Raw genomic sequence first — 24,182 nt, 5'->3', positions numbered from 1 at the left:
CGTTCCTCAGAGAGCACAGTTCAAGAGCCTGGACTAGCACCCGTCCTTATTAGTTGCATAACTGTGGTTTGATCACTTCAATTCTCTAAGCCTCAATATCCTCTTCTGTATAAAGGGATAATAGTACCTCAAATGGTTCTTGTGGGGAAGAAATGATGTAAACCACCTAAAGTGACTGGCACTTAGAAAGCACTCAATAAATGTTATCTATTGTTATTATTTGGTATAAAGTTGAAACATTTGAATAGGAGAAATTAAGAAAATATTAGAATTATATATCATAAGATTTGGAAGTATAAATTTTTACTATATTGCCTAAATATAATCTTCCTGTCTTCTGTTTAACATGACAAGTATTAATCATTAGGGAGGAAGATGCCTTATTAGTATGAATAAATAATAAAAAATATATAATTCCCTGATCATATTTTTAATTTAAAACTGAAAGCTCAAAGAAACTAGGAATGAACTATTTTATTTTTGAATGCAGAATGACAGATCATGTCAAGTTGGGCCTGAAAAAGCATCGTTTCTCTTTGTTTTGTAAAATATCAAGACACAGTTTAACACATGAAATCTGAACACTGTATCAAATATTTTGTCAAAAGTTCTTAAAGAGAAAAAATATAACCACTGCGTGGAATCCTTGGCTAACTTGTAATCAGATGTCTATTTTCTCACAGCTAGGAAGACTTTGTCTTTCTCTTTTATTTTTAATATTCTCAAAGAAAAGCAAGCTTATCAGTGATATGGTGAAAGAGCTATTCACGTTTGGCTCTGAATGATTCCTGTTATAGATAAAAATATCAGAAAGCTAAAGGAGTAGAATGGAATTGTATTGTTATCTGGGTGTGAAGATGAAGCTACTGTCTCACCAACAGAGAAACGTGAGCTTGAGGCAGTTTTTCAATGTTGAAAATGACTTTGCATTTTATTTGTCTCCTTTCTTTTTCTCTTGTGGAATCTGTCTTTTGGTCAACAATGCACAATTGTGAAATGAATGGCTGTGAACACAGTTGTATATAAAATTATCAATTTTTTTTTAAAAAACCTCCATAAAATCCTTTGGCCCCATATGACCTTTTATTTCTGATTTTATGCTCTCTATGCACTAGTTGAGTTAACAAAACAGTTTCATAATTGCTGCTTTTTTGTTTGATGATGATAATCATAAGATTCGTTTCCACGTACTTAAGGTATATATCTTTTCCTGTATTTAAAATTTAGACACAAGTATTTACAGGTAAGGAAGTAATCTATCACAACATATTGTCCATAGTTAAATATTTGTTAGAGAGGTTATATCTTTTACCTAGGAAAGAGAGCAAAAGTTTGTTTTACAAAATAAAAGTTTTAAAGCAAGGATAGGAGAATTCAACTAAGTGCTTAAAGTACAATGGACTGTTTTTCTTCTCTTCATTAAAACAAATATGGCATTTTTTAGTGAGAAAGTATTTGACTATAGACTTCTAATTTGACTAAAGTTATATCTAAAGATTCCGAATTGCTATAATTAAGTGTGATTTGAGAGAAAATTCTAGGTCAGCATTTTATTTTTATTTTTAATATGATTTAAAGCATACCACTTATAAAGTTAGGTGATATAACTTTCTTAGCAGATTTAATTTATATCTTAATTTCCATAAAATGCTAGTATTTAAATATGTAGTTTAAAAATGATATTTACCTCATTTCGGTGGATGCTGCAAATTCATTCTTTTCAGAACTAGAGAGATCTGTGCAAAGGTTAATTAGTTTACACATTATTACAATATACTAATTTAATTGATTTTAAAAGAAGCAGAATTCTGTCATATTACTTTCATGGCCTCTAGGAAGAATTTTCTGGAACGAATTTGGAACTCCTTCAATATCCTTACCTTAATAAGTTGAGTATCATTTCTTACAGTGCCCTGTGATTATTAATGTTTTCCCTCATATTTTAATTTGATACTGAAAGATTAACTGACTAATATAGAATTTAACCAGCTGGGTCTCACTAATATAAGAAACATTCAAGGTTTAGCAAACGCATACTGCATGCCTTTTATATGCCAATCACAGGGGACAAAGTGATGAGTAAGAAAGCTTTGGACACTGCCCACATATGACTGGCAGTCTAATAGGAGAAACTGGCAGTTAGGTAACCAATTACACAACTGCATGGCTGTGAACCATTAGCAAGTCATTTAAATATTCTAAACTCCACCTTCTTCATAAACTATAAAATGGGCCAAAATATCTACCAAATATGAATGTTCTGAAGATAGACCGAAAACAGCAGATATAATCTCCATAGTAAAATTTCTAGCACAGAAAACATAAATGATTAAGTATTAATTTTCTTTTTTCTATATATCGTGTCACAACAGTCTTGTGCAGTTTAATCCTTCTCACAGTACACACGTGTGTGTTCGAGGACACATACACGCTCAAAAGCCCTGTATTCAATTTCCAATTTTCTCACAGCTGGGGTTTCCTGTTGACCTCCTCTTGCCCTTCTCTCTCTCTCTCGCTGTTACTCAGCACTTGCCCTCATCTACTTCTTGACTCTTTCAACTTTGACAAGGCCTAGGCACAAGCTTCAACCCATATCTCTAATGCGTTCCTATTTCTGATTTTGACCACCCAGCAAACACTTAAGTAGTGTCTTGTCCTGCCACTTTAAAAGGCCAAGCACAGGCGCCCCAGTGGTAAGCTGGACTAGCCAAGCCAACTTGTTCCTGCTAGGGAAAGTTGATTCTGTGAATCTTTCCTAATTCTACTCTGATATTTAAACCACAGAAATTTTCAAATGCTACCCATCAGGGCTTTTTTCCTTCTCTTTTTTTCTTTTTTGCCCCAGAGATCCGTTTTACTAGCATACAATTTCCCAGCATTCAGCGCTCAGCAATAGAATAGTTTGCGAATTACAGCATGGCCACAATATTAGGTTGGGGTGGGCAGAGTGAAGAACAGTGCCGTTGAGTAGAAAGTGAGAGTGCAGTCAGATTCTACTCCCACCCTATGCCTTCCACCCGGGGCCACAGAGGCCGCTCAGAAGTCAATAACACTGTTGTATGGGGTAGAGCGTTTCCTTCTGAAAGGAGCAGTTCCATGGTCAGACAGAGTTTACCTTCTAGACAAAGCTAATGGAAGATCAAGAGGTAAGTTCTTTTCAAGAATTCCCTCAAATAATCAGAGATGTAGACCTTCTGGAAGACTTCTGGCTCCTGGAACATTTTGCAAATGTCTGTTGATCTTCCATCCTCGACATGAAACAACTGGGACTGGTCCACCGGCTCCCTGCCTGGACTTTCAATATGATGACCCGGCTTCCCCACTGCCCTCCACTCTCACCCAAGGAGAGATGATGAGTCATTCCAGGACGCTTCTCTCTGAAGCAATTAAACTAATGCTGCTGCTGCTGTTACTGTTTTGTTGTTGTTGTTGTTCTTGTTTTAAGAGTCTTATTCCTTGTTTACTGCAGGGAAACAGAGTAAAGAGGTTGAATATGGGAAACATGGTAAAGTTGCAGACACTCTCATGATCAGTTATTGCTGATATTCATGGAAATCTAAATGGAGTAGGATTACTCTCTTTTGCATTAATTTATTTTATTCATTCTCATGTTGAGAAAGAATAATCTAGATCCAGTTTTTATATACTTCTTTTGTTTCTAGCATTTGTTGACCAAGTATGGCCAAATCTTCTTTTCAGTCTATAAACATTCTTAAGTCTCCCTTTTAGTAAGAGCTGACTAACAACCAACATACTGTCACGTGTCTCAGGTGTACATCTATCAGCTAACCATTACTCCTAACCGTTGTGTACCACCTAACTCTTGCTCCTTCCTTTATTGATAAATTTCCTGAAATTCTATGCTTATTTAATCCCTACCACTGTAGGAAAATCATTAGCTTCCTATGTGAAAATAGAGGAAGATTGGCACAGATGTTACCTCAGGGTGGATCTTCTTCAAGCAAAAAATAATAATTTCTAATCATTCTCTATTACACTACCCCTTCTTTATTGTCTTTCTGGCATATCTTAACTGAGAGTCTTCTGAACTGTTAGTGTCTTTGTTTATTTTTTTATTTTGATCTCTCAGCAGGAGAAAGTAAGCACAGTATGAAGGCAGCTTTGGTAACACATTTTCCTCCATACACTCAGAAATTAGAATATAACCTGACACATATTGTTGGAAAATGAAAAACATTTTCTCTTTAATAGTCTTTTCCTGGGACTTCGTATATTCATTTTCTCCTACCTCTATACATATTTTTCATAGTCTCTTTTTTAAAAGATATATATATTTTTCCTTTTAAAAGGACTGTTTAATAAAAATGGCTAAAAGGAAAGATAACTCTGGTTGATTATGTTATTTTTTAAATGTTAGCCGAATAATACAAATGAATATGTCAATATTCTCTAAGGGACTATTTGTTAAATTTGGGAAAACTTAAAGATTTTTTTTTCTTCCCAAGAATCTATATTTTCTTAACCTCATATGGAATCTTATTCTAAACTCACTTAATTTTGTCTGCAGACTTTGGAGACTATAGACTTAAAATATGGAAATGTAACCTGGCACTTTGATTAAACTTCTATATTACAATAGTTTTAACTTAATTTTCTTATCCTTTAGATGGATATGCATTATGTGTTATATTATAAAACATTTTGTAAATTTGTTAAATACTTACTATATGCCAAGATAGTTACTCTGGCTTATCTTTTCTATTTCTGCTATCAAAACATGGCCACTGTGCCATCAAGCATTGCATTTAGTATATGATTGTAGCAATTTTTTTTCCAGCAAGTGTATATATCACAGTAAAAAAAAAGTGATAAAATGGACAAGCCACCCGTTTATCTGACTTTTTACCCTGAAGACAACAAAATGGATTGTGTGTCACATGCTTAATGCTGAATTCACTTGGGATGTACTAGATTGACACAATAGCTGGTGTCTCTTCTGGTTGGTTGAGAGTCCAGTTTAATTAGTACTTGTGCTGTTCTAGTTATTAAATATTTTAAATAGCTAAATATCAGTTATTTAATAGTTACTTAATATTAAAATATTAGTTGTTTTATATAGCTCCTTCTTTATGCCAACCCCTATCTAATTGGTCTTTATTAGCTAGAATACGGTTTTGAGCAGGAGTTTGTAAGGTGATTGATTAGTGATGTCTGCTACAGGAATGGGAGGAAGCAGCGTTGGCTTTTATGCTTCAATACATTGGTCTTCATGATAATGTCTGTGGTGGAAAGCCCTTGAACGACCTTGAAAAAGAAGTATTAATAAAATTGTGGCAATCTCTGAATTTTTAACTCTACGTAAATACTAATATACTAATGCTTTTTAGAAAAGACAAGAGTAAACATGGGAGGTCACTATGATTTTACAAGTTTTTAATAAATGTAAACACTTTAATTCGAAGAGGATTCAAAAGCTAGATTATATAAGATAGTAGTAAGTTTCTAAAATAAAACTTGTATTTAGATGAATAGTACTTCTGATAATACTGTATTTTGTCAGTATGAGAACTGCTTGGGTTTACCATTTCTGACTTTGAGTAGAAAATTACTATTTTAGTCAAAGCAGGCTTTTCACACATTCTGTTCGTTCAGAATCTCTCTTAGAGAAGAACTAGAAGAAGTCAGAGTGATTGATTTGGTTGAAAAATGTCAAGTCTGAAAAATTTTAAAGCATACATCATTTCATAAGCATGAATAATTTTGGCTGCCTCATAGCAGAAGAGAAACATGGTTTCTCTGGGCTCATTCCTCAGTGTGGAGCCCAGGCACCCACAGGTGAATGACCCCAGAGATGCTTCTCTGCCCTAGTTACTTGCCGCAATCATTCTATTTATTTGACTTAGCTGACAACAGGAAATAATTCTTGTTCATTTCTCATAGCTGTTCTCTTCTGTTGCTTCTGCTCAGGTAGTCTCTTCGCTTTTGTATAGAACCCTAGAACCACTGATGTAATAGAATGCAGCTTTTCAATGTTTGATTTTTAGTCGTTGTTAATTGTCTGGTTCATGATTCCTTTTAATCACGTATTTTACCATAGATAAAAGATAATTGTATTTTATTGTTTAATGTTTGTTTCTAAAGTGTGCCAATTTCCCTTTCAGCTGTTTCTATGTGGCCCACTGCTCTCTGTTGTCATCCCAATACTTTCTTAACAAAGTATAAAATATTTGGTTTTTTGTTTTGGTTGTTGCTGCTGTTTTAAGTTCTTGGATATTAGTTCAAAAATTAGTGTATAGAATTTAAATTAAAATTAATGTGTTGAATTTTTTATATTTCTCCCTGGTAAAAAAATTTTAAAACACCAGACTAGTTCCCTTTCACTCTGCACCTTTCAGTTACTGGCTCCTACGTGTGAGAGAAGTCCTCGATGGACAAACTGGTGAATACAGAATGAATAGTTCAAGAACCTAGGTTGCTGCTCATTTGACGTTTCCCAAAGGGACTAGTCAGATGTGACTTAATCCTTGGTATTTGGACATAAATTAAAAATAATACCCAACCAGTTAAGTGGATGATTTTCTAGTATGACAGAATTCTTGCAATAAGAAGAGGTTCATTGTAGCAACAAGAATGTGTGGATAGAAATGGCTTGACATTTTATCCTATCACTGTATATTGATTTGTGTCTCAGAGAAATTCAATGTGCTTTCTTGCAGCTGTGATTTTCAGCTTGCTTGAAGGTAAATAGGAAAGACTTTCAGAAAGAACCTGGTTCACAGGCATCCTTTGAAGGCAATAGATACATTTTTATTATCACCTGTCAAATTGTCAGAACATTGAGACTTCTATAATTATTGATTTTTTAATGCATAGCCTTAAAGTGCATAAGCCAAAATAAATTGATATAATGATGCCTGTGTTGAGGAATATTTTTGCTAAAAAGAAAACCTCATACCTGTTAAAATGCTATAATCTATTGACATGTGCTATTTATACGAGATGAATGGAAGAGCTCTTTAATTGAAATTGCCATTGTTGATGCAAGCTATTACTATTTGCCAATAATTTACATGTCTTTTACAGAACTGTTATTTTGCAACTGTCTATTGTGTAACTGTCTATACAACTATTATTGTAACTGTCTTATCTTTCTGGAGTGTACACAAACAAAAAGTCACAGTTTGGCCTATACCCTCTCTAACCTCTTCCCCAGCCTCTCCTAAATATAAAAAATATGTTCTTTAATATAACCAATTAATAGTCCCGTTTTAAGATGCTATCAGTGAATCGCAAATAATTAGTAGGTACTTAGGAATTTGCAATAGAAAATATGAATTCTCTCATTTTTGCAATGTGATCACTAATATCATGTGATCTTATTTAATCAGCCTTTCAAAATCATAGAATCGTAGATCAATAATTATTTATATGGTAACAGTATCAGCAAGCACAAAAATCGAATAAGGCACTGATTTAGTCACATTTTAATAGGAGCAAAATTATAATCAAAAAACATTCTGACAGAAGTGGTTTTAATAATTAAGTTTTTTGGAAAATCCATTTGTAACTACAACTTAGCTTCTTAGAGATATTGCATAAACTGTAATCATTTCAGGACAGATAAGCCAACAGTATGTGCTGGACACCTGGGTGAGAATGGGTGTGTGATGGGCCCTTAACTGCGGAAATTTGCCTGTACTGGAAACCGAAACTAGTAGACAAATATATGTACAGAGAGCTGGTCCAGTGAGGGCCTTCAGAGAGGCAGAAACAGATCTGTCTGAGATGCAAAGTAGAGAAGATCACATATAATTGAACCACAGGGGAATACAATTCATCAGTAGGTAACATCTGAAATGGGCTTTAGTGTGTTAGTAAAGTTTTTACAGATGCAGCTGAATGTAATGGCTAAGGAAATATTTCTGGCATGAAATATTTCCTCTAACAGTTCTAGTTACTGATCTCTTAGTAGTATTCACATGTTCTTCTAAAACAGAATTCTTTCTTTAAATGTGCTTTCTGTGGAAGCTCTTTGTGTAAAACTGGTTGAAGTGCATTAGCTCCAGTTCAGAAGTGGGGGAGGTTAGAGGTCTGGAGTCTTCATCTCCTTTCTTTCACTATTTGCCCCCACTCACTCCTTATCAACACCTTGATATATGTATGCTATAGTTTGAAGCAGCACATTTTGTATTATACTTGTATCATTGGAAAGCATAACAACTGCTATTTTAATAATGGAAATTACAGAAAGTAAAGCTGAAAGAAATCATCTTGGTTCATAGGAATATATGTTTGATAGAACCCTCGATGCAATACTTTTCAAGGAGGAAGAAAGGGGCAACTACATCAGAGGATTCCTATTAGAATCTCCAGAGAGACATGAAATTTTTATATTAGTAAAAGGAGACTTTTGAAAATGAGGAATATTGATGTAAAATATAAGATAACTGTAGAGGGGTAGTGGGCAGAAATAGGTGTTTAGGATCATATTCTAAAGTCTTTGAATTGTTAGATTGGCACATGTTATTGTACAGGTTGCATCCTGCACAACCTAAGGATTGTCATTCACAACTGGATATGTGCACAACTGACACAGCTGTGCATGATAGATCTTGTACTTAATTTGAATAAAAATAGAGTCTTTGAATTGTTCTCAAGCCTGAGAATGGTATGATTCCAGTTGAACTTTAAGGAAATGAATCTTGCAGTATTTTTTTAAATGATTCAAATTCCAGAAATATGAACATAGAAAATACCAAACTTGGTGGTCTGTTAGAGGCATTAACTGGGTTTGCAACTTGTTTAGAAGGGAGATGGCAGAGCAAAATGACTCTAAATGTTTTTATCAAGTGATTAAAAGAATTGTTGTACCCTGAAAGAAATAGAAAGGTATCATGTTTGTGGTGATTGGGATGACGTAAGACATAGAAATAGTTCTCCTTTGAACATTTCAAATTACTATGAATGGCTTTTGCCATACTAAATGGACAATTTGGTATAATTCCTCCAACAAGGCTTTATTTTTCTTTGTCTTTTCTCCTCTTTCAGGGTGAAGTCATTGACGTGGGTTATGGAAAGGCAGATGATTTAAAGAGGATTAAAAAAATGAAAAATACAACAAATCAGATTGCACTCCTGAAATTAGGAAAATTGCCACTACTTTATAAGGTTGGTCCAATGGCTGTTGTTCGGTGGTGGGGTGAACATTTTGTTTTGTTTTGTTTTGTTGGAGTTATTCGTATCTGTGAGTGTGGAGTGTGTGTGTGTGTGTGAGGGAGAGAGAAAGACAGGGAGAAACAGAAAGCAAGCTAGACACAGGCACAAAGAGGCAAAGAGTATCACAGGAAGATGCCTTTTCCAAAACAGAAAATTTTAAATTAAGATCATGAAGAAAAAGAAATTGATGTCCTCATTTCTTAAGACAGGAGATACCATAAGCCAGATATTAGTGAGTTTGTGAAATTTTATGAAATTGGCATACCCTTGATAATAATACCTACTTGGAACACGAAAAAATGAGAACCACAGTGTCCCCTTCTTAGGACATACATGAAACTTCCAACCTATTATCAAAACTGACTAATCACCATGTGCTTTATGTTAGACTAGTATCTAGCTGGTTTACATTCCTTAGTGATGGATTTTGTCAGCTGTCTAACTTCACAGATACTGACTTTGCTCGGGAATTTAATTAAGATATAATGTGCTAGGGAAAAACAGAAGTTTTATTTACTTTATTTAAATAGAAGTTTATTAACACTCATCCACTAGATGCATTTACATAATTAAAACAGCTTGATCTAAGTATCTCATAATGAGCCACCGTAATAGGCAGCCACTACTGCTCATTCTTACTTCATTTTCTTTTTCTATTAAAAAAAGAGTGGTCAGTATAGTTATGTCACTGGCACTCTCTAGTTCTGAAGATATATTGGATTTCTCCTCATCCAACTCTAAATGAGTTTTGCTAATTCCCAGGTCCAAAGATGTTTCCAGAAATCTGTTGGCACACTCTAAGGAGACAAGAGAACATCCTGTGCCTGTTTTTCATTATCTTCCAAGGTTGCCCTTATACTTGAATTTGTGTCTGATAGTAGATAACAGGCCAGAATTTTAAGATAGTCTTAAAAATACAATACACAGTGATACTGATTTTTTGCAGGATAATTTGTCAATATGTATTAAATGACTTAATCATATTTTAATCTAGTAATTCCAGTTCAGTCAATGTATTCTAAAGGGGGAAAAAGACAGATAATAAACATGGTGACCAATGATGTGACAAAATATTAGAAATGATATATATGTCCAGTTTAGTATTGAAAATTATGCTACATTTGTACAGATGAATACGTACTATACAATTACAGTTTAAGGAGAATATTTAATGATGTGAAAATCCACATAAATCAAGAAATAAGTTATAAAGAGGACATGTGTAATAATAATAATGATATTGTTACTTCCAAAGATAACATTGTTAGTAATATGGGCTAGATATTTTTCTAAGCATTTTTTTATGTATTCTCACATTAACCTTCACAATAACTGTGCTATTGAGGTAGAGACTATAATTATCTTTGATTTACAGATGGGGTAACTAAGGAAGAAAAAGGGTAAGTGACTCATTCAAAAACAAACAGCTAGTTACTTGAAGCAATCAGATTTACACCCAGGCCGTCTCATCTTAGATCCTGAGTCTATAATGTGGACCTGTGTGTGCATATGTATGTAGCTGGAGTAGATTGGTCAATAGATAGGTAATCGAGATGTTAAATTGGAGTTGTTAACTGAAACTCTAAGATAAAAAAGAGGAGATATTTCAAAGTGAGCTACCCAACACCCATATTTCAAAGGAAATAACTGAAAACATGTTAGACTCTGGGTTATAAAAGGTTTAAAAATTAGGGGGAGAGGATTTTATGAATAAGAATTTGAGAAATTTATTTTAAGTTCCCCGGCAAGCCTTGTGACTAGTGCTACAGTGAAATCACATGGGGGCTTTAATGTATGTGCTCGGCAGTATGGCGGACATGGTAGACTGGTGTCTGACTCACCTGAGGACCCTAAAGGTAAGAGGTAGGTTTACTCAGCATCTAACACACGAGCACAAAAGAAGTGTCTGTGTTGGGACTAGCCTGTATCCCCAGAGCTGGGAGCAGAAAAATACATGTGTGTTTCGCTTGGTAATATGATTAGTTATATGGGCTAGATATTTTTCTGAGCATTTTTTGTGTATCATCGCAATCTTCACAATAAGCACATTACTGAAGTAAGAACTATTATTATCTTTAGTTTGTAGATGAGTATCATTAGTACACGGGGAAGGAAATAAAACAGAGTATACTTCTTCTCCAACAACAGACCTGAGCTGACAGAGGGGCAAGAAGATGAAATTTTAAATCAAGTGTAGAGTTTTGATCATGATAGGAGGACTAGACATTCTAATTTCTTAAGACTAGTGACAAATTGATTACAGGAGTTTTTACCACAAATAATCAGGAAAAGTCTTTATCTAGGTGTTTGGGGAGTAATGTTCCTCTCTGGACATGTTTTAAAAGGGCAAAGGGAAACAAAGTGGCCTTGCTTTGGGAACATTATGTGAATCCTGCTTGTTCAACCTACCAGGGGTATATTTGACTAAAATATTATTTGTGACAGGGGCCACTTATATAAATTGGGTAGATGGAATTATGGGTGATTTCTACTTCTTTACATTTTCCTGAATTTCCAAATCTTCTACAATGATTGCATGTATGTTTTACAAGGGAAATAAAAACTTAGGATAAGGTATTTAAAAATTATTTAATGGTGCTCATAGGCCAAATATTCAAAATCCTTACCAGTAGATAATGGGTTAAAGAAAAGCTAGTTTCTTTGTATTTGACTGCTCTAGAGAATATTTACACTATGAAACCCTTTGGCCCTAGCTACAAAGTCGTGAATTACTGAATTATCTAGGACACAACTATCAAGAACCTGGTATATTTTTCTTGATCATTTATTTTCCTTGTAGAACTGTGAACAGGTTTAACAAAGAATTCTATGCAGAATCCCCTCCAGACAGTGCCTTGTCACCACAGTGGCATTATCTTCTAGGGCAGAGGAGACAGGGCATCCTTTCTTTAACCCTCCCAATGCCATCCTAGCCATCTCTGTTTTCTTCATATTGTCACAGAGATTTGAAAGATCATTGAAACTATATGTATTGATACACCTTCACATAGTAAAGAGAAAGGCAGCGTGGATTAGACAAAGCGATACAGCATGATTGCAGATGAGTTTGCTCCGCCTGTCCTTCAGATAGATTCTGAAGCTGAAATTCGAACGTGAGGTAATAGTGTAATACAGCTGGTTGGAAAAAGGTAGAGGACCAATTAACTTCTGTGTGAATCACAACTGTTAATCATGATTCAGAGCAAGCGTCTGGAAAAAGTTAATCTTATTTTAGCTGTGTAGTAGTTACTAAGTCATAGTTCAAAAACAAATTTGGGAGGGAATCTGCATCTGAGATAGGGAGGGCAAAGGGCAAGTGTAATTGTGATATTAAATTCTCTCCTGAAATGAGTGGTAGAAAAATAATATGCAGCCAAGAAGGAAGAGATCTCCTTAGTTTTACCGTAAATACTATGTATGTATTAATTTAGTCTCCAGGAAGGGATTGATGAGAAAATCCCCACATTGTGTAGCAGGAACTGTTAAAGGCTTTTAGATCCATGTCTTGACATCCACAGGTATTGCTGCAGGAGAGAGCCAGCCAAGTTCTCCAGAGCTAGCTTGTACAAGTTTCCTTAAGTTTAAAACTTAAAGGCTCTAGGTTTATTTTAGCTTTGTGTTTACAGTAGTTTATTTTATGGGAAAATGCTTTAGTTCTCTAAGCTTTGAGACAAAATATTCCTTTATATGTCATAATGGATTCATTTAGATTTCTCTTAGTGACAATCTGAGACATAGTAATGCAGATCCTAAGACCCTCACAAATTCCCAAATTGCTGAACAGCACTCTAGTATGAAATTTATTTTTACAAAATGCAATAAAAGCATTTGGCTTTCTTAAGAACCATTTTCACAAAAAGCAATAATAAAAAAAATTACTGTGTACTCCATGACAACTAGAAATCAAGTAAATCCCACCGAAACGTGGAGGGCAAACCATTGTCTAGGTCCACATCATAAATCAGCCCCACTTCTTGTAGGAGTCAAACTTGTACGTAGTAAAATTAGAAATGAATATACATCTTATACCTTTTGTGCATGGCAAAATCACACACAAGAATCCACAAATGCTATTGCTATTTTTTATAAATGAAGTAACAAATAGCTCGTTACTAGTACTGTTATATAGTAAGATATCAGTAAATATTAGCTATTTTTTGTATTTTTTTATATATACTTTCATTCTCTTTTTTTCCTTTTTAAAGATTGGCACCTGAGCTGACAACTGTTGCCAATCTTTTTTTTTTTTTTTTGCCTGCTTTATCTCCCCAAATCTCCCCCGGTACATAGTTGTATATCTTAGTTGTGGGTCCTTCTAGTTGTGGCATGTGGGATGCCACCTCAGCATGGCCTGACGAGCAGTGTCATGTCCCCGCCCAGGATCCAAACCCGCGAAACCCTGGGCCTCCGAAGTGGAGCATGCGAACTTAACCATTAGGCCACGGGGCCAGCCCCCCTACACTTTTATTCTTATAATCACAATTTTAATGATCCAGGAATCCAAATAATTTTGTAGTTTTCTACAAATGAAACATTTTTCTATCTATTCACCAGATGAGATTTATATTTTAATATGAATTGTGCATTGTTTGGCCAGTATATAACTTAACCAACTACCACATAAGTCCATAAAACAATCTTAATCAGGTAGGTCTTTCAGAAGAGCCTGGAGGGAAACAAGAGGTAGGAAACAAGTGTTATGGGTTTATACTTTCAAAAAGATTGTTTCCCACAAATTACGGAGTAGTATTATTTAAAGAAAAAGTAAACTTCATGCTATTTGAGTTTTAAACCCAACTTAATCCACAAGGTAAGTAAATTTAAAACATTGAGTTGGGGACTTCATGAGGAAAATCGATAAATATTGAGGACTTACCAGTCAATACTCAACAAATGGGCAATTGGAAGATCAATAAGAAGTCCTCTAGTTCAGGTAAAGTAAATACTGAGAAACACTATATTTTGAAAACTAACTTCACATGAAGCATTTTCATACTTTTCATATTTGCCGAACTATACTTGAAGTTTCATTTACTCCAACCTCCTTTTTTTTTCCTGATGATGTTTATTGGATCCTGTGATAACTACATTCAGAAGAATTATATTTTCTTTATTCCAGTTGATAGAGAGGAGCATTTGCCCTATTTTATGTGGTAGAAGCTTAAGATGGTAGAACTGAAATTTAATATCTTATTTCCCCAAATTAAAATACGATGCACTTAGCTCATACTTAGTATAAAAAAAGTGTGGTGCCTAGTACAAGAGTACAACAATGTGTATAAAAAAGAGTTTAATATTTTTGAAGGTGACATATTCATGGTGTGTTGTGTTCCTGTGTGTGTGTGTGGGTGTGTGTGTGGTGTATGCATATGCACATTGGTACAACCTTACGTGTGATGTGGCTTGAGGCTGGGAAGATAGGAAAGAAAAGAAAGACTCCTTTTCCATTGAAATTTTGATGCATTATAATTTCCCCTGATAGTGATAATCCTAGCAGATCTATTTACAGGACATTCTATGAACGTTTCAGATGAAGAAGAAATGTTTAATTCAGTGTCATTGCATGATGTTTGTAGGTATGGTTTTGTATATGGAGGCAAACCTGCTTGTTTTTTAAAGACAATTTTTGAAAGTATTTTATCAACAAAAATAAAAAGTGAACACTATCTTGATTCTTAGGGTATGCTTGTTCGCTGACTAATTTAATGAGGCCCTTTGTATCCAGATTTTAGAAGTCATTACAAAAGACCAGTGCTCCCTGTTTTGTAATTACAAGTCTCCAAACCTGCTCCATTGATCATGGAAAACACAATCAGGACTAGAACACAAAATCAGAAAAACAATCGTTTAATGCCTTTAAAAGATATCTGTTGCTTTCTAAATCAGACTGCTTTCCATTTTCCACTGACTGACTTTAGTTATTTTTCTAAATGACTTAGACCAAATATTACCATATTTACAAAAGGTAAGTAATTTTTGTTGAAATACAACTTCAATCATAAGTTATAATGAAAAAACTTCAGAATGTGTCATTATTCTGCCATTTAGCAATCAGACTTTAAGAAAATGAATTTAGAACAAGAATAACTAATCAAATGCTTCAGATCCTATTCCTAACATTAGAGTATTTTTCATGGTCTAAAACCAAATGAAAGTGTGTCTACAAATCCTCAAAGTCTATCATGAATGAATCCCATAATTTGGAAGTCATGTCTGTATTTTACCTATGTGATAATATCATTTGATTACATTTAGCGACCATTCAAAAATTATGAAATCATAAGTGCCAGAATGTTTTAGAAGAGTTGATTTTGTACATCTTATTGTAATATGGTCAGCATAATTAATCCCCATGTATGCATGCAAGTTTGGCACCGCAAGAAAAGGTGCAGAGCATTTTGTTTCTTATAACTAAATGTTATCGTATAAATTAAGAAAAGCAAGAAGTCAAGAAAGAGACAGAAAAGGAGGGAGAGAGGAAGGAAAGGAGGGAGAGAGAGAAACAGCAGTTGATTCCTTCTAGTTCACTCCCTAGAATTACATGTTTCAGAAATCTTTTTTATATATTATATATTACTTTAAAATCTGAAAGTAAACTTTAGACATATTTTAACTTTTTTGGCAATTATTTGGACTCACCAATATAGATGTCTATTATGGTAGTAACATATGGCTTTGTGGTAATCCTGAGCTATCCTTTCACAGTTCAGCTTTTCCCTCTCCCCCTGCATCTGGTTGACAGTTTTCATTTTTTCCTGCCGTAGATCAGTTTCCCAGTTCTTCCAATCCGCTATATTTGCTCTGTGTTCAACAGGTAACTTGTTTTAGACAGAGAAGCACAGCATGGCAGGATGCAGGGACGGTAGACAGGCTCAAGTCCAAGCTCTTGTGGTTGGTGGTTATGTGACTTTAGAATAGTAGCTAACCCCTCCGAAGTCTTAGAGTTCTTTTTCTTTTCAAAAGATCTCTACAATGGTGATAAAAATAATCCCCACTCATAAGATGAGTGAGCATGAAATCTGAAAATGCATGCATAAATTCTTAATAAATATTAGTTATTATTAGTAAGCCCTTAAAATCTGAATGAGATTCTAAAGAGAAAGGGCATGAATTTTATAACAGAGAAATGACAGCTCTCATACTTGCAAATCTGAACTGAAGATAATATACTTACTAAATAAGTCAATTACAGAAGTATTGTCTCTCAAGATTGTACTTTTACATTATTTAACTATAAATATTATGTTGATACCATGTAGCATAATTTGAATCTCAATTAAACAAAAAAATTAAAGAGTCAACTTTAATAATAAGGGAGACATAATATAAATGGAGAAATGCATGTTAAGAATAAATATAATGACTATTAAGGAGGAATATAAATGGTGACCTAACAGGATCGTATGTGCTTTCAATTTTTATGTTCCTCAGTGTTTGTTTTTATGCAGACTCTTTCTAAGGTGATTGAAGTATATAATATTAAGAAAATAATATTATTTTAAGAATTAAAACTATATTACATTTATAGAGCAGTAGTATAAACATCTAATACAAATTTTGAATTTATTTTGAAAGTTGAAGTATCATGTATGGCTACAAGAACATCATGTAATTGCCTACATCATAAGGTTGTTGTAGAAATTAACTGAAATAATACATGTAAGTCCTCGATGCAATGCCTAGAACATACTAAGCACTCATTAAAAGTTGGCTAATATTTTATTTAACCACACCAAAATGTTTTATCAGGTACAGCATTTTCTACTTGCTTTTCATTTTCTTAGTAGACACCATTCTGTGTGGTCAACATCCCACATCTTATGATTCACTGAGTGGTATAATTCCTGCCCTATGTTTGTTTGTTTTCAGTAAAGGCTCAGGACTTCAAAGAAGACTTTAAGATTATTTCAGGAATGATTATGGTGTTGAAACTTCTATTCAAGATTTGCTTTGAATTTAGAATATCCTTAAACAGAATTTGAGATTTTGTATAGTTCCTTTCACTCCTGCATTGATGTTTCATAGAGGTGATGGGTGTTAATTTATTTTTTTAATTAAAAAATAAGTAAACTTTGACGGTATAGTAACAATGTTTTAAAAGAATCCACTTGATGTCTAATTATTAATCATTATCCATATAGCTGTAAGTTCTTTTTTTTCCCCCCATTCACTGTCTTCTGATAAAAATAGATTAATTAATATCTTGCTCAGGAACACATTGGTAAGGAGTCCTAGGCAGCTGCTTGGATTTTCCTAATTTGTTGTTGCTATAAAATATGTGAAGACAGAGATAAATTACTTCTGGAAAGAAGTATCATTGGAAGAAATTTAATATTTGGGGGAAAAAAAGTACCTATCCCTAAAATTTATGCAATTAAAATTAAAGCTACATAATGTATTGTATCTAGTTTCAAATTCAATAGACTTCCTGTTTTTATAACAAACTAACCTTAAATAAGCTATAACACTTTAACGTAGCTACACAAGCTTAAAATATTCTCACTTGAACTTTGAAAACAATATACATTCAATAAAATACTCTAATAAGTAATTATTATCATATAAGTTAATTTATTGTTCTCATAAATATTCATTAAATTGCTTTTTAACTAAAAATATATATTCACTGTGTTTATGCAAAAGTTATTTGGAAGGTTTTATAGCCCAATATATATTATAGTTAAGAATAAAGCTTTTGTGGTTTTAATAATGTGCAGTTTTACAAAAAGCCTATTACAGATTTAAAAAGTTACTTTTATTTACTAGATTTGCATTTCCAAATTTTATTCAATCTTTATTTACATTTTGTATAATTTCTCTTGTATTGCATTTTAGATTCCACCTAGTAAGCTCATTTAGTATAATACATTTCTTATAATTTAAAAAAATGAATATTAAATACATTATTTGAATATTATACTCATCTAATATCTAAATTTTAAAACTTTTACAATACTAATAATTCCAATCATTATTGGAATAATTCCACATCTTAAATCAATTTTGAATTGGAAAACTAGAAAATATGTCTCTATAATTTCAGAAATATATGTAGTATAATAGCAGACTTAAATCTGGACAAATATTCACAATCAAGGAAGAACTATTAGCAGATTCTTCAAAGAAAATTATGTTTGTTCTTCAATTTTCAGTTATAATTTTCTTTTTGTTGTAACCTAAATCAATTAGGCTGTTGGAATTACTATCCCTACCTATCAATTAAAGAACATGCTTGTTTTTCATAAATGCATAAATTACCCATATCGAACTTCTTTTGTAATTCTCACACAAAAACAGTTTTCAAGGAGTCTTAGGATAAATTTCATCATATGCAAAACAAGTCATTGAATGAAATGCAGGAGGAACCCTTACAGTTCTAACACACTGTGCTTACTTGACATTGTTCCAATGTCCAAATTAATGACGTTTCTAATACAATTTCTTTGCCTTTAAATAATAACGTATCTGTAATTAAATAGTAGTGCAACTTGGTGATAGTATTATGGATATTAAAACATCTGTGATGTAATCTAAAATTTAATTTCAGTTCTGTTAAGAAAAAGACAATTTTAACTCTTTGCCTTAGATTTTGGGTGATTTCAATGTCTATTCTAAATTTTATAAACTTTACAAGCTCAAAGATTCCTTAGCTTAAGAGTAAAACTGGAAAAAAAAATTCTCTGTAATATTTAGATTAAAATGGAATTGGCTTTTCCCCCAAGTACCATTATTTTACAGATAGCAAGCGGTGTTCTATCCTCTTCAAAGCCTTCTTTGCTGAGTTTTATGTGACTTCCATAGGAAGTTATCTAAACCTTTTACACTTGTGATGTGCCTGTATTAAATTTTTGTTTTTAATTTAGAACAGTAAACAAAAGGAAGAAGTCAGTCCCTATTGCCTCCCTGTGGTATTATGTGTGCTGCCATAGTCTCTACATTTTAACATTTGTAGTCATTGCTTTCACCATGTTTTGATGTACAGCAGCCTTTTCTGCAGTAAACCAAAGATTCCAGTAACTACAATCAGATATGACTCTGATTGGATCAAAAGATTTATTGATGGGATCACTAATAAAATAATTTAATATCTAACATTTTCAAAATTGTCTGCAATATTCTGGGTTCTTTATTGTCTGTCATTCTTAGACAAAGCAAAATGACAAAGTTTTTATGCTAAATCAGAAATAAAGGGGTCTAGAGAAACTAGTAAACCGAGCTGGAAACAATGAAGTGAGACACAGCTACAAATGGCGTATTTCATGTGATGATTGGCAAAACACATATAAAAATATTTTTCCCAGGTTTTTAAAAAATTTCTAGTCTGACTTACTAAATATGTATATTTTTCATCTTTTATTTTGACTGGCTTCATCATTTGTGTACTTTAATGAAACAAACCCATTTTTAACATAAGGTAGCATATACATCAGGCAGCGGATATGCCAGGAAATAATTTTATTTTACAATTAATTTGAGGTTTTTTAAAATTTCTGATTGATTAGAAATTGCAATTCTAAAGCCTTTTGCCCTGAAACTGAGAAACACATACATGTAGATGGCACTTCCAAATCAGCAGAGTATGAGACCATGTTCATGTGATTTGAGAGGCTTTGGGAAGCCCTCTCTGGCCTAAATTATATCCATTAAATGCTAGAAATCAAAAGTTACTACTTCACGGGGCCGGCCCAGTGGCACAGGGGTTAAGTGCGCACATTCTGCTTCGGCGGCCCATGGTTTGCTGGTTCCGATTCCGGGTGTGGACATGGCACCACTTGTCATGCCATGCTGTGGCAGGCATCCCACATATAAAGTGGAGGAAGATGGGCAGGGATGTTAGCTCAGGGCCAGTCTTCCTCAGCAAAAAGTGGAGGATTGGCAGCAGATGTTGATCAGGGCTAATCTTCCTCAAAAGAAAAAAATAAAAGACAGTTACTATTTCATATGTTTAGTAGGCAATTTGTCAAGATATCACTATACACAATATAATTTATAAAGATTTTATTGAAAAGTAATTTATATCAGATAATAACAATTTAGTATCCTTAGCATAGGAGAAAGGGTAGGAATACTCCATCTAGAAGATGGGGCTAGGAGTAGAATGGGTAGCTAAAGACACAATTCTTCACAATTCTGACCTGAGTGGTCTTTGTGTATACATTTAAATCAATTGTTTATTTGTACTTATGATGAATTTCCTACCTCACATCCCATGGCTAAGGTAGACCATCTGATCAGTTCTATGGGGTTCGAGTCCCAGCTCTACCACTTAATCGCTTTGAGTCAGTCTTCAAGTCTTTTGACCTCTATAAGACTTAATGTTCTTCCTTGTAAAACCAGTATAATAATAGTGCTGTCTCTCTATCACCTAGCTTTTAGTAAATGCACAATAAATGTTCGGGTTTTTTGTTGTTATATTGTACCCATGGTAAAGGAATAGTTCTTATTTTCACTGGAGGTTTTTAAAAACATAGTTACCTGAGTAATCCCTGTGTAAACGTGTGACTTTCTGTCAGATCCGTTATCTCACATAAACACTCATAATACTCCCAAACTGGCTGTGAAGGAGGGATGGTCACTGCTCCACAGTGAGTAACTAAGTCTCTGAGAGTGTGTCTTCTTAGTGTCGTACGTGTATTACACAGAGACTAAGTCTGTTAGTCCAAACTCAGAGCACTTTCCGATCCCCACAGCTCATTAATTTATCTGTGTTTATGAGGAACCTTTACTGTAAGATGCCTTCTCTCAGACCTTAGCACCACGGTGGCTTCAATCCTGGTTCTTTACAAACTAGACAAAGAGTTTTCAGGTTACTTTCAAATGGTTCAGAATGAGAAAGATACACGAAAGATAAAGCAAGTGTGGAAAAAATTTAACTTCTGGAGAAGTCAGGTGATTAGTATGCGAGTGTTAATCGTACTATATGTTCCTTTCTATTGAAATCTTAAAAGTAAAAGCTTTCAAAATAAAGTTGGATGGGGGTGGGAGTGAGGGTATGCTTACCCAGGATTCTCAACAGGTGCCTGAAAACGCCTCTGTTTTGGCATTAATTTAGCTTTTCTCCCCCCTGCCATGGGAGCTGATTGAATGGTTCCAAGACACGCTTTCCATTTGGACAAGATTTCCCGTTTACGTGGAGAGTCTTTGAGTCAGCTTCTGCCCTTAGTCAATCAAGCATACTAATCAGAGGATTCAGACTTACCACCTTAACTGTCCAAAATCTGACTTAAGGGGTAAAAAAATATCACTTGGTATTCTCCCTGCAAGGTATGGTAAAAATCAACTGGTGGGTTGCATATGGTCATTATGGTTAAATCACTGTACATCCACAGTGACTGAATTTTGATGTTTTTATCAGATTACTGACAGCCAGGAAGACATAGCCTTAGGCACCTAAACAAAAGAAAGCTGAACGTGAATTGGTGTTGAATTTGTTCCTGACTAGAGTGCCTGGTGAAATCATAGGGCACGTGTATATTTGAGCTCGTTTATTATTAGAGAAGAGTTCTCATTAACTTCTTCAGGAAAGTGTTGCCATTAAATCTTATCTTGAATGAGAAGAATTTGTAACTTGAAAATGTTTATGAATATTTCATAAGAATCATCTTAGGGTGCATGCTTGTATGTGATAGGCTGGCAAAGGTTGACAGATAGGTGACATATTGTAATGACTTGATGGATGCATATGGAATGTTTAATGGAAAAGTGAGAAGTGCCTGCTGGGCTGCTGTGAACTCCTTCCAGTATTGTACTGATTTTTGTTGGCTATTAACACAATCCTCCCAGAAAGGAATAGGTACTAATTAACGAGTTGAAAATGACAGGGTTATTTTATTGCACTAACTGGACCTACAGGAAATATGTTTAGAAGAAGGATCAGCGATTTATTCGTTTCTTTTTATTAAAACACATTTTAAAAATGCATATCTGAGCAAAGTAGATCTTAATGAGTAGGCACACATTTTTTTTTTCAGGCGTGGATGTCCTATATACTTGTATTCGCTTACTGCTTTGATGTCTCAGAATCTCAGATAAATTTCACAGTTAGAGGGAAATACGCATAGTTTGGCCCAAGAGCACAGACAAAGACCAGGAGATATCAGGACGACATTATCAAAAGCAAACAAACAAGAAGTTACTGTTATTAACCTTAGAAAGAGAAAGATATGCAAAAGTGGAAAAATAATCTGTCTCAACCATTGTTAATTAGCAGAATATCAGGTTCAGTTTGGTTTGGTCTGTTTTAAAATGGATAGAAGAAATTGAGGAATAGGTTCAGAAATGATTGGTGGATCAGGAAAATGTGGCGAATTATTTACTGGGAGTTATTTAATCTGAAAAGAAGTTTGAGGAGAAAGTTAAGAACAGTCTTCAAGAACATGAAGGAGTTTTCATGTGTTATAAAATTAGGAGCTGTTCCAATCTTTGCAGAATTTAAAGCTATAAAACATGGGCTTAAATTGTATTAAAATATATTTAGGTTACACATGAATAATTTTATTAAAAAGGTTGATTAAATGCTAGAAAAAGCTTCCAAAGATGGTTGCCCCAGTGTGCGTCTAGAACTTTTAGAATATCTAATGTTTTATGTAATGTTTCTTGATATATATATATATATATATATATCAATATATACTTTTTTTTAAAAAACCTTGGACAGTTTAAGGTATGGTGTTATGTTTAGTATATGGTTAGTAGATGTTTAGTATATGTGTCTTTCTCTATACACACTTTAGTCCTGGATAAGAATACTTTCAAATAAAAAATAAAGCCCAGAATGTTACGATATATAAGTTCTGGTTTTGTGATCTAAGAGACTAAGGAATTTGTCCCTTCTGAGAACAGAGGCCTTGGCATTTATGAATTAATCTAATTCATTTTAGTAAAAGACGATAAGATGCTGGAACTTTTCATTCAACTTATGGCAAATTGTAAACTTTTTGAAAAGTCTGTTCCAGGAATGCATCAGTTTAACATGTGTCTTTATTTTAAAAAATCAAAGGACCATTTTTGTGTATTTTGCTAAGTAAATGGGTTTATCATATTTTCAATGAAATTATGTGAAGTATTAATCTTTATTATAAAAAGAGGACTGTGTAGGTGGATGGATTATTTTCATTTGTGAAGTTGACCAGTCTCTATGCTACCCTGGCTAATGAAATCCCTGTTTGGACTTAGGTTGGTATTACCGAAAGGATTCTGCCACACCTCACTGTCTGTAAGCTTACCATGATCTGCGGAGACCATTTCAATGAGGCTAAGACTTGATTTTTTTTTTCCTGCTTAAAGTCATTTGTAAGTTTACCAGAGTAAAAAACTGATCACATCTCATTTTATGACAACAATCAGTTATTTTGATAATTCCATGATTCCCACTGTCTGAAAAGGAACTAGCCTAACAATGTGTTCCTATGAAGATTACCAGAATAGACTCTAAAAAAAGACCATTTAATCCCAGTTTCCATGGCCCTGTCCATCTCATGTTTACCACACAGGAGATGGAAGGCATAATCTTTTGAAATGTGCTACTTATGCTTTATGTTATCATTCCAGTCTCAAGGAATCTTTGTGACGGAGCTAAGATTAATTAGCTTATTGGATCTGATTACCGTAGACCCTGATTTCTGTTAATAGCCGTGTTTATCATCTTAATGTCAAATTTGCTTCCAGCAATTTACATGATCACATAAATGTATGATGCATTGAAGCTGCTGCATTTGACATCAGATAAATATTGAGGGCTGAGAGGCTTTTGCTATAATATGTCATCCCTGGTACTGCCCTCTCTATCTCACAAAACAGTTTAAAGCGTTATTTTTTTAATGTAGAAAATATAACTGGGAAGACTTGAAAACCATGTAATTTGCATCCTGTTTTTCATATCAAAGGGGACAATTCCGGGTGTAATTCTAGGTCCATAGAAACCTAATGCTATGAATTATTTAATCAATTCTCTTGGGTTATTTATCTGACTTAAGGTGAGGGACTGATATTTTACTTCTAAGTGT

General features: G+C 33.9%; 1 protein-coding gene across 9 annotated transcripts in view; it reads left to right on the top strand.

Moving 5' to 3' along the window:
- Window positions 1–24,182, top strand: part of NAALADL2 (N-acetylated alpha-linked acidic dipeptidase like 2) — a 1,281,993-nt gene that overhangs the window by 722,940 nt on the left and 534,871 nt on the right. For all 9 annotated transcript variants that reach the window (XM_070509419.1, XM_070509420.1, XM_070509417.1 and 6 more), the window contains one exon: window positions 9,010–9,129. In XM_070509419.1, coding sequence (XP_070365520.1) covers window positions 9,010–9,129 — 120 coding nt within the window. The remainder of the gene's footprint in view (window positions 1–9,009; window positions 9,130–24,182) is intronic.

The sequence above is a fragment of the Equus asinus genome, chromosome 5, assembly GCF_041296235.1.
Source record: "Equus asinus isolate D_3611 breed Donkey chromosome 5, EquAss-T2T_v2, whole genome shotgun sequence".
Classification (NCBI taxonomy): domain Eukaryota; kingdom Metazoa; phylum Chordata; class Mammalia; order Perissodactyla; family Equidae; genus Equus; species Equus asinus.
The sequence above is the reverse complement of the archived record's forward strand: the minus strand, read 5'-3'. Positions and strand labels throughout refer to the sequence as shown.